At 50.7% G+C, this 12,119-nt stretch overlaps 1 protein-coding gene across 5 annotated transcripts in view; it reads left to right on the top strand.

Annotated features, from left to right (window-relative positions):
• Positions 1-12,119, top strand: part of LOC109883783 (tumor protein 63) — a 178,195-nt gene that overhangs the window by 163,138 nt on the left and 2,938 nt on the right. For 3 of the 5 annotated variants that reach the window (XM_031838166.1, XM_031838165.1, XM_031838170.1), the window contains 3 exons: positions 4,756-4,964; positions 11,108-11,252; positions 11,738-11,831. In XM_031838166.1, the coding sequence (XP_031694026.1) occupies positions 4,756-4,964; positions 11,108-11,252; positions 11,738-11,831 (448 nt within the window). The remainder of the gene's footprint in view (positions 1-4,755; positions 4,965-11,107; positions 11,253-11,737; positions 11,832-12,119) is intronic. The other 2 variants (XM_031838169.1, XM_031838168.1) reach the window with 1 other exon arrangement.

Below are 12,119 nucleotides of genomic sequence, written 5' to 3'. Positions count from 1 at the left end.
ACGTTCAGAGCGCACATGGATGGACGCTTCTCCCACTCTGCCACATATAACACGGTTGCCCTTAGTTTGAAGATGTAATCCGGAGAGACAGGTGTTTTATACAACAGCATTCTGTGTGTTCTCTTTTTGACTCCGTCTGCATATTTGAAATCAAACGCCAGAATCCTATCATACTCTAATTCCACTGATTTCTACTGGTCGTCCAGAAAGTGGAGAGCATCACTTACGCAGTTCTACGACGTGATATCTTTCAAAAAAGTCACATTAGAAAGAATTACCTACACATACTGACCAGCTCATGTTGTTATAGACAGAAGCGTGCTACATGGCAGACCAATGCAACCTCATCTCATGTCCAGCCCACTCATTATCTCAGCCAATCATGGCTAGCAGGAAGGTTGCTGGCTTTTTCTGTGGCTAAACCAACTAGGCTCGTAATTTAACAATTGTATTAATATTTACAGATGGCATACAAGGTTGTTATTAAGGCATAGGAAAGTTCATATGTTCCAGAAGACATGTGCGCATTTTGAGAAAAAAAACGTAAATGTTTATGTTCAAATGGCTCTCCTGTGAAGTATTGACGCGTGACATAGACCTAGCTTCCTGGAACGAGTCACAAATAGAAGTTATTGAGTTAATGGACAGGGACACAGTCCACTTGTAGTGCAGTCAGCTTTTGGCCAACACCCAAACCTCACCGGCCAAGTTGCGTGCAACAGCTAGCTAGCTAAATGTCCATGAATGTTTCATGTTAGTTTTTAACCTGCCCCGAAATGAGTTGGTTCACAGTTGGTTTTGATATTTTAACCTGCTTCACATGATCGCGTCTGGTGTGGATGGTGCACACGTAGACCGGAGTAGTCAGCATGTTGGCCTGAAGGTCTGGAGCTGGTCAGGAACCTAGGTTGTCTTTGAGTAGTCAGCATGTTGGGCTGAAGTCTTGGAGCTGGTTAGGAACCTAGGTTGTCTTTGAGTAGTCAGCATGTTGGCCTGAAGGTCAGGAGCTGGTCAGGAACCTAGGTTGTCTTTGAGTAGTCAGCATGTTGGCCTGAAGGTCTGGAGCTGGTTAGGAACCTAGGTTGTCTTTGAGTAGTCAGCATGTTGGCCTGATGGTCAGGAGCTGGTCAGGAACCTAGGTTGTCTTTGAGTAGTCAGCATGTTGGCCTGAAGGTCTGGAGCTGGTCAGGAGCCTAGGTTGTCTTTGAGTAGTCAGCATGTTGGCCTGAAGCTCTGGAGCTGGTCAGGAACCTAGGTTGTCTTTGAGTAGTCTGCATGTTGGCCTGAAGGTCTGGAGCTGGTCAGGAACCTAGGTTGTCTTTGAGTAGTCTGCATGTTGGCCTGAAGGTCTGGAGCTGATCAGGAACCTAGGTTGTCTTTGAGTAGTCTGCATGTTGGCCTGAAGGTCTGGAGCTGGTCAGGAACCTAGGTTGTCTTTGAGTAGTCTGCATGTTGGCCTGAAGGTCTGGAGCTGGTCAGGAACCTAGGTTGTCTTTGAGTAGTCTGCATGTTGGCCTGAAGGTCTGGAGCTGGTCAGGTCTTTGAGCTCTCTTAAAGCTTTCTCTTTGTCATTGGAGCTGGACTCAAACCTAAGGGTGCACAAATGGCACCATATTCTCTATATAGTGCACTACTCATTTCTCCCAGGTCAATAGTAGTGCACTATAAAGGGAATAGGGTACCAGCCCTGGTCAATAGTAGTGCTCTATATAGGGTACCAGCCCTGGTCAATAGTTGTGCTCTATATAGGGAATAGGGTACCATTTGGGACACATATTTATCTTACAGGGAGAGATATTTTTATGAAGATAACTTTGATTATGCTGGTCATGTTTCTCAACATCACTGCGGGACAGTTTGTTTGTTTTAGATCTTGTGAATTTTCTTAAAGAAAAAGTTTATTAAAGTAGATTGAAAATGCCTAATGTATGATGTATAGTGTATGCATTTATCTAGAAGGAGCAGATTCTATGGAGAAATGCTTTTGTGAACGTTCTGTTTGAAACAGATTGTTGTGATACTTTGGTCTGTCAGAATAAATACACCTGCTAGGTAACACCTAAATAAATAAATACAGATCCTGCTTTGACTTTCCTTCTCCTTTTGTGCTTTTCCTCTCATGCTGCTCGTAGTGCAGAGAGATTAGTGCAGAGAGATTAGTGCATAGAGATTCGTGCAGAGAGATTAGTGCCGAGAAGATTAGTGCAGAGAGATTAGTGCAGAGAGATTAGTGCAGAGAGATTAGTGCAGAGAGATTAGTGCAGAATGGATTAGTGCCGAAAGGATTAGTGCCGAAAGGATTAGTGCAGAGAGATTAGTGCAGAGAGATTAGTGCAGATAGATTAGTGCAGATAGATTAGTGCAGAGAGATTAGTGCCGAGAGATGAGTGCAGAGAGATTAGTGCAGAGAGATTAGTGCAGATAGATTAGTGCAGAGAGATTAGTGCCGAGAGATGAGTGCAGAGAGATTAGTGCAGAGAGATTAGTGCAGAGAGATTAGTGCCAAAAGGATTAGTGCCGAAAGGCTAGTGCCGAGGGATTAGTGCCGAGGGATTAGTGCTGAGGGATTAGTGCCGAGGGATTAGTGCCGAGGGATTAGTGCTGAGGGATGAGTGCTACTATTCAATTCATGTTGGTCAATTAGTTATTTAAAAATATATATATAACCTACACTTCAGGTAAATCACTAGGCACTAGCAAATCCATCGTTCCACCCAATTCTTCATCTGCTTAATTTAACACAAACAAGGAACCTCAGTTGAAGCTGCTGTGTTTCCCAGTCAACAATTATCTACAACACAGAAACTGATTGAGATGTACCCTGCTAGGTAACACCTATAGTATGTACCCTGCTAGGTAACACCTACAGTATGTACCCTGCTAGGTAACACCTACAGTATGTACCCTGCTAGGTAACACATACAGTATGTACCCTTCTAGGTAACACCTACAGTATGTACCCTGCTAGGTAACACCTACAGTATGTACCCTGCTAGGTAACACCTACAGCATGTACCCCTGCTAGGTAACACCTACAGTATGTACCCTGCTAGGTACACCTACAGTATGTACCCTGCTAGGTAACACCTACAGTATGTACCCTGCTAGGTAACACCTACAGCATGTACCCTGCTAGGTAACACCTACAGTATGTACCCTGCTAGGTAACACCTACAGTATGTACCCTGCTAGGTAACACCTACAGTATGAACCCTGCTAGGTAACACCGACAGTATGTACCCTGCTAGGTAACACCGACAGTATGTACCCTGCTAGGTAACACCTACAGTATGTTCCCTTCTAGGTAACACCTACAGTATGTACCCTGCTAGGTAGCACCTACAGTATGTACCCACGCTAGGTAACACCTACAGTATGTACCCTGCTAGGTAGCACCTACAGTATGTACCCTGCTAGGTAGCACCTACAGTATGTACCATGCTAGGTAACACCTACAGTATGTACCCTGCTAGGTAACACCTACAGTATGTACCCTTCTAGGTAACACCTACAGTATGTACCCTGCTAGGTAACACATACAGTATGTACCCTTCTAGGTAACACCTACAGTATGTACCCTGCTAGGTAGCACCTTCAGTATGTACCCTGCTAGGTAACACCGACAGTATGTACCCTGCTAGGTAACACCTACAGTATGTTCCCTGCTAGGTAACACCTACAGTATGTACCCTGCTAGGTAGCACCTACAGTATGTACCCTGCTAGGTAACACCTACAGTATGCACCCTGCTGGGTAACACCTACAATATGTACCCTGCTAGGTAACACCTACAGTATGTACCCTGCTAGGTAACACCTACAGTATGTACCCAGCTAGGTAACACCTACAGTATGTACCCTGCTAGGTAACACCTACAGTATGTACCCTGCTAGGTAACACCTACATTATGTACCCTGCTGGGTAACACCTACAATATGTACCCTGCTAGGTAACACCGATTATATTGATTAAGATATAGTATGTACCCTGCTAGGTAACACCTATTATATTGATTAAGATACAGTATGTTCCCAGCTAGGTAACGCCTACAGTATGTACCCTGCTAGGTAACACCTACAGTATGTACCCTGCTAGGTAACACCTACAGTATGTACCCTGCTAGGTAACACCTACAGTATGTACCCTGCTAGGTAACACCTACAGTATGTACCCTGCTAGGTAACACCTACAGTATGTACCCTGCTGGGTAACACCTACAGTATGTACCCTGCTAGGTAGCACCTACAGTATGTACCCTGCTAGGTAGCACCTACAGTATGTACCCTGCTAGGTAGCACCTACAGTATGTACCCTGCTAGGTAACACCTACAGTATATTGATTGAGATATGTACTCTGCTAGGTGAGACCTAGTATATTGATTGATATGTACTCTGCTAGGTGAGACCTAGTATATTGATTGAGATATGTACTCTGCTAGGTGAGACCTAGTATATTGATTGAGATATGTACTCTGCTAGGTGAGACCTAGTATATTGATTGAGTAATGTTTGTACTTTCATTCTTATCTCCAGTAAAGTTTCAGATAAATTAAAGTTATCCTCAGTACAATACTATATGACAAAGTTCTATAAAAACGATCTGAACTATTTCTTAGTCACATATGGCCTTTATTAAACAAAGTGCAATAAACAGGGTAGAGAGAGAGCAAGTATACACACACAGTCTGTTTATCCTACTGGACATGTTGTTTCCAACTGTGTAACTAACAGCCTTGTGGCCCTTTGTCGTTAAAGATGGGATCTCTGGGGGGATGAGAGTAATGGCCTGTACCCTCCTCTCTCCTGCCCCAGGAGCGCCATGGCCCCCCAGCCCCAGTATGGCTCCAGCTCCCCTCCTCACCCCCACGGCAAGGTCAACAAGCTCCCCTCCGTCAGCCAGCTAATCAACCCCCAGCAGCGCAATATACTCACGCCTTCCTCCATGCCCCAAGGCCTGACTGACAGTAAGTGTGCCTTACACTTTTGTATGATGAGAGATTCTCCCTAGTCGATGTTTCTATCTGGCTAGGTCCTGGTCCGGTTCTCCCTCCCCCCCGTACCTCCCTGGCCCCGTCTCCACGTCCCCTTTGTGTCGATCATGTGACACGCGTCAGGCGGGACAGGCAGGGTAGCGGTACCTGTCTGGGCACGCGGGGCGCTGAGAGAGGTGTGTAGGGGCCTCTGTCAGAACGCCTCCTCCCATAGGTGAATGTAATCCCTGTGGGACCCTCTTCCTCCTCTCCTCTCTGGGGGCCTGCAGGTCCTCTTCCTCCCTGTTCCTCCTCTCCTCTCTGGGGGCCTGCAGGCCATGTTCCTCCCTCTTCCTCCTCTCCTCTCCTCTCCTCTCTGGGGGCCTGCAGGTCCTCTTCCTCCCTGTTCCTCCACTCCTCTCTGGGGGCCTGCAGGTCCTCTTCCTCCCTGTTCCTCCTCTCTGTGGGCCTGCAGGTCCTCTTCCTCCCTGTTTCCTCCACTCCTCTCTGGGGGCCTGCAGGTCCTGTTCCTCCTCTCTGTGGGCCTGCAGGTCCCATTCCTCCACTCCTCTATGGGGGCCTGCAGGTCCTGTTACTCCTCTCTGGGGGCCTGCAGGTCCTATTCCTCCCTGTTTCTCCTCTCCTCTCTGTGGGCCTGCAGGTCCTCTCTCTCCCTGTTCCTCCACTCCTCTATGGGGGCCTGCAGGTCCTGTTCCTCCTCTCTGGGGGCCTGCAGGTCCTCTTCCTCCCTGTTCCTCCTCTTTCTGTGGGCCTGCAGGTCCTCTCCCTCCCGGTTCCTCCACTCCTCTCTGTGGGCCTGCAGGTCCTCTCCCTCCCTGTTCCTCCACTCCTCTATGGGGGCCTGCAGGTCCTGTTCCTCCTCTCTGGGGGCCTGCAGGTCCTATTCCTCCCTCTTCCTCCTCTCCTCTCTGGGGGCCTGCAGGTCCTATTCTTCCCTCTTCCTCCTCTCCTCTCTGGGGGCCTGCAGGCCATGTTCCTCCCTCTTCCTCCTCTCCTCTCCTCTCCTCTCTGGGGGCCTGCAGGTCCTCTTCCTCCCTGTTCCTCCACTCCTCTCTGGGGGCCTGCAGGTCCTGTTCCTCCTCTCTGTGGGCCTGCAGGTCCCATTCCTCCACTCCTCTATGGGGGCCTGCAGGTCCTGTTACTCCTCTCTGGGGGCCTGCAGGTCCTATTCCTCCCTGTTTCTCCTCTCCTCTCTGTGGGCCTGCAGGTCCTCTCTCTCCCTGTTCCTCCACTCCTCTATGGGGGCCTGCAGGTCCTGTTCCTCCTCTCTGGGGGCCTGCAGGTCCTCTTCCTCCCTGTTCCTCCTCTTTCTGTGGGCCTGCAGGTCCTCTCCCTCCCGGTTCCTCCACTCCTCTCTGTGGGCCTGCAGGTCCTATTCCTCCCTCTTCCTCCTCTCCTCTCTGGGGGCCTGCAGGTCCTATTCCTCCCTCTTCCTCCTCTCCTCTCTGGGGGCCTGCAGGTCCTATTCCTCCCTCTTCCTCCTCTCCTCTCCGGAGGCCTGCAGGTCCTATTCCTCCCTCTTCCTCTTCTCCTCTCTGGGGGCCTGCAGGTCCTATTCCTCCCTCTTCCTCCTCTCCTCTCTGGGGGCCTGCAGGTCCTATTCCTCCCTCTTCCTCCACTCCTCTCCGGGGGCCTGCAGGTCCTATTCCTCCCTCTTCCTCCTCTCCTCTCCGGGGGCCTGCAGGTCCTATTCCTCCCTCTTCCTCCTCTCCTCTCCGGGGGCCTGCAGGTCCTATTCCTCCCTCTTCCTCCTCTCCTCTCCGGGGGCCTGCAGGTCCTATTCCTCCCTCTTCCTCCACTCCGGGGGCCTGCAGGTCCTATTCCTCCCTCTTCCTCCTCTCCTCTCTGGGGGCCTGCAGGTCCTATTCCTCCCTCTTCCTCCTCTCCTCTCTGGGGGCCTGCAGGTCCTATTCCTCCCTCTTCCTCCTCTCCTCTCTGGGGGCCTGCAGGTCCTATTCCTCCCTCTTCCTCCTCTCCTCTCTGGGGGCCTGCAGGTCCTATTCCTCCCTCTTCCTCCTCTCCTCTCTGGGGGCCTGCAGGTCCTATTCCAACGGTTGGCTACAAGTTCAAGCAATTCTGCCACATCAACACAATACTAGTGTCTGCATCTATAATGTGCTTCTCATTAACCAGGTCTCCATCCAACCATTTTATGTGCTTAAAGTACATGCAGGATCAACAGTCCTGAGCAAACTTGTCAGGTCAACTTTCCAAATGTCGAACAAAACCAAAGTAAATACGATAGACGAGGTGGGATCTTTAGAGTCGGTAAAATTCAAATGGAGGTGGAAACGTCTTTATTGTCAAATATTGATTGAATAACCATCATAACGTGATCGGCTATGACATGTGGTCCTCCCCACTACGACTCAGGGAAACACCCGCTTATTAGGCTACATGATCAACTTCACCGGGTGGTGAAACCGCACGGCGACGAGTGTTTAATTCTGGCTGATGATCGATGCTGGGCTGCCATTGGACACATTAGAAATTCTCTCTCTCTTTTGTCCATGATAATCACATGATGTAGCCTGGCCTACCTGCGCTGTATATCTGAACTGTTGGCTGGCGCGAACGTGCCAAAACAAGACACAACCCTCAGTAGAGTTGAAAATGTGATGGAAACACATTTAACTTGTATTGTTTATTTATTGGGGGAAATTGAACTGTAGTAGGTGTGTATGGGCCAGTATGTGCACTGCGTCATCACAGCCTTTTACCTGCGACATGTCAATTTGATGGAAACATCTCAGGTGGGAAAATGCTAAATCGTTTTTACGCTGATATTAGAATAGTCAAGTGAAAATAATGTCGCCAATTGGGAGGAAACCAAAGCTTTTGACATCACAGGGTAGAATTAAAAAGTTAGAAAAACTGAGGTTTTTCTAAAAACCTGCAACAACTTTCTAGCCAGATGGAGGATATTTTCCGTGCTCCCCTCGTAACCATGACGACGCCATCGGATATAAAAACACGCCGTTTTGGCATATGTAGTGGCACTGGTATTGTGCCGAAGATAATGAAAACAAATGGGTTGAAAAGGGGTGGAGTTGCCCTTTAATATTGAGCACATTCCCCTCTTCACCTCATGTATCGTTGTGAAGTTATTTTCTCTCCTGTTGAGATGCCCCCCCCCCCACTATCTATTGAGGAATCACCCTGTTGAGATGCCCCCCCCCCCACCCACTATCTATTGAGGACACACCCTGTTGAGATGCCCCCCCCCCCCCCACCTACTATCTATTGAGGAATCACCCCTGTTGAGATGCCCCCCCCACACTATCTATTGAGGACTCACCCTGTTGAGATGCGCGCCCCCCCCCCCCCCCACTATCTATTGAGGACTCACCCTGTTGAGATGCCCCCCCCCCCCCCACTATCTATTGAGGACTCACCCTGTTGAGATGCCCCCCCCCCCCCCACTATCTATTGAGGACTCACCCTGTTGAGATGCCCCCCCCCCACTATCTATTGAGGACTCACCCTGTTGAGATGCCCCCCCCCCACTATCTATTGAGGAATCACCCTGTTGAGATGCCCCCCCCCCCACTATCTATTGAGGAATCACCCTGTTGAGATGCCCCCCCCCCACCCACTATCTATTGAGGACACACCCTGTTGAGATGCCCCCCCCCACACCTACTATCTATTGAGGAATCACCCTGTTGAGATGCCCCCCCCACACTATCTATTGAGGACTCACCCTGTTGAGATGCGGCCCCCCCCCCCCCCCCACTATCTATTGAGGACTCACCCTGTTGAGATGCCCCCCCCCCCACTATCTATTGAGGACTCACCCTGTTGAGATGCCGCCCCCCCACTATCTATTGAGGACTCACCCTGTTGAGATGCCCCCCCCCCCCCCACTATCTATTGAGGAATCACCCTGTTGAGATGCCCCCCCCCCCCACTATCTATTGAGGACTCACCCTGTTGAGATGCCCCCCCCCCCCACACTATCTATTGAGGACTCACCCTGTTGAGATGCCCCCCCCCCCCCCAACCACTATCTATTGAGGACTCACCCTGTTGAGATGCCCCCCCCCACTATCTATTGAGGACTCAAACTGTTGAGATGCCCCCCCCCCCACTATCTATTGAGGACTCACCCTGTTGAGATGCCCCCCCCCCCCACTATCTATTGAGGACTCACCCTGTTGAGATGCCCCCCCCACCCACTATCTATTGAGGACTCACCCTGTTGAGATGCCCCCCCCACCCACTATCTATTGAGGACTCACCCTGTTGAGATGCCCCCCCCCCCACTATCTATTGAGGACTCACCCTGTTGAGATGCCCCCCCCCCCCACTATCTATTGAGGACTCACCCTGTTGAGATGCCCCCCCCCCACTATCTATTGAGGTATCACCCTGTTGAGATGCCCCCCCACACTATCTATTGAGGAATCACCCTGTTGAGATGCCCCCCCCCCACTATCTATTGAGGTATCACCCTGTTGAGATGCCCCCCCCCACACTATCTATTGAGGACTCACCCTGTTGAGATGCCCCTCCCCACACTATCTATTGAGGTATCACCCTGTTGAGATGCCCCCCCCCCCACTATCTATTGAGGTATCACCCTGTTGAGATGCCCCCCCCCACACTATCTATTGAGGACTCACCCTGTTGAGATGCCCCCCCCCACACTATCTATTGAGGTATCACCCTGTTGAGATGCCCCCCCCCACACTATCTATTGAGGTATCACCCTGTTGAGATGCCCCCCCCCCACACTATCTATTGAGGACTCACCCTGTTGAGATGCCCCCCCCCACACTATCTATTGAGGTATCACCCTGTTGAGATGCCCCCCCCCCACACTATCTATTGAGGACTCACCCTGTTGAGATGCCCCCCCCCCCCACTATCTATTGAGGTATCACCCTGTTGAGATGCCCCCCCCCACACTATCTATTGAGGTATCACCCTGTTGAGATGCCCCCCCCCCACAATATCTATTGAGGTATCACCCTGTTGAGATGCCCCCCCCCCCACTATCTATTGAGGACTCACCCTGTTGAGATGCCCCCCCCCCCACTATCTATTGAGGAATCACCCTGTTGAGATGCCCCCCCCCCCACTATCTATTGAGGACTCACCCTGTTGAGATGCCCCCCCCCCCCCACTATCTATTGAGGACTCACCCTGTTGAGATGCCCCCCCCCCCACTATCTATTGAGGACTCACCCTGTTGAGATGCCCCCCCCCCACTATCTATTGAGGAATCACCCTGTTGAGATGCCCCCCCCCCCACTATCTATTGAGGAATCACCCTGTTGAGATGCCCCCCCCCCCCACCCACTATCTATTGAGGACACACCCTGTTGAGATGCCCCCCCCCCCACCTACTATCTATTGAGGAATCACCCTGTTGAGATGCCCCCCCCACACTATCTATTGAGGACTCACCCTGTTGAGATGCCCCCCCCCCCCCCCCCCCCCCCACTATCTATTGAGGACTCACCCTGTTGAGATGCCCCCCCCCCCCCCCCCACTATCTATTGAGGAATCACCCTGTTGAGATGCCCCCCCCCACTATCTATTGAGGACTCACCCTGTTGAGATGCCCCCCCCCCCCCCACTATCTATTGAGGAATCACCCTGTTGAGATGCCCCCCCCCCCACTATCTATTGAGGACTCACCCTGTTGAGATGCCCCCCCCCACTATCTATTGAGGACTCACCCTGTTGAGATGCCCCCCCCCCCCCCACTATCTATTGAGGAATCACCCTGTTGAGATGCCCCCCCCCCCCCCCCCCCCCACTATCTATTGAGGAATCACCCTGTTGAGATGCCCCCCCCCACTATCTATTGAGGACTCACCCTGTTGAGATGCCCCCCCCCCCCCCCACTATCTATTGAGGAATCACCCTGTTGAGATGCCCCCCCCCCCCCCCACTATCTATTGAGGAATCACCCTGTTGAGATGCCCCCCCCGTTCACAGAGGATTGTTTCTCTAGTGATGCTCACTGCAGCTGGTCTTAATCGACCCTAATATGTAAACACCGGTATGGTGCTGGAGATAATGAATTTGAGATTAACTTAAATAATAATTAAAACATCAAATTGCCCTTTTAAGAAACGCTCACAGTAGTCTGTTTGATTCTGTAGTGACTCCGATGATGGGCCACATGCCTATGAGTGCTGACATGTCGACCATGAGCCCCGCCCACATCCTGCAGCCCCAGTTACCCATGGTGCCCAGCTCCCACTGCACCCCCCCGCCTCCCTACCCCATGGACAGCAGCATCTCCAGGTACCTAGCTAAACAACCACCAGTGGAGGCTGGTGAAGGAAGGACAGCTCATAGTAATGACTGATAGTATCTCTATTTGATGCCAATTCCATTAATTCCAGCCATTACTATGAGCTCGTCCTTCCGATTTTAAAGTGGCACCAGCCACCACTGATAACCACGAGTCTGTTGATGCTTCTGGACAGTTGTGGGCACTATAAAGTCAGGACGAGCCGCAATATTGACAGAACAATTGCAACACGGCTCTGTAGCGTCACCTAGCGACAGTTTATATAAAATAAACTGAACCGCTGTACAGGGTTCTAATTAGCTCACTTTTTAGTGCCCGTAACCGACAGAAATCTCTCTACTGTTGGCCATTTTTGACAGAAATCTCTCTACTGTTGGCCTTTGTCTTCACTTACTAGATATAACAGAGTTATTACAAGAATGCTGAGGTAGTATTTTCACTACTAACCTGTTCCCTTCTCCGTGTCCCGTTGCAGCTTTCTTCTGCGGCTGGGCTGCGCAGCCTGCCTGGACTACTTCACAGCACAGGGCCTGACCAACATCTACCAGATCGAGAACTATAACTTGGAGGTGAGGCCTTGCCTGTCGCACGCACCGCATCTGTGTGGACAGACTCAGAGAGACAGGCCTGAACCTTAATCTATTTCTATCTGAAGGCGTCTTGTCCATTTATTTTTTATTTTTTTTGTATTCAAACCTGAACTAGAGTATCGTCTTCTGACAGATGGCATTCATTCTAACACGGCAAGTGTTGCCACCAACTATCAGTGCAGAGTTGTTGTGCTGTCTGGGGGGCCTGAGCCTAGCCTGAGAGAGAGAGAGAGAGAGAGAGAGAGAAGACTAAAGAGACTAACCCCC

This window comes from Oncorhynchus kisutch, linkage group LG13, assembly GCF_002021735.2.
Source record: "Oncorhynchus kisutch isolate 150728-3 linkage group LG13, Okis_V2, whole genome shotgun sequence".
Taxonomy (NCBI): Eukaryota; Metazoa; Chordata; class Actinopteri; order Salmoniformes; family Salmonidae; genus Oncorhynchus; species Oncorhynchus kisutch.
Note: the sequence above shows the minus strand (reverse complement) of the source record. Positions and strands in the feature narration are given on the sequence as shown.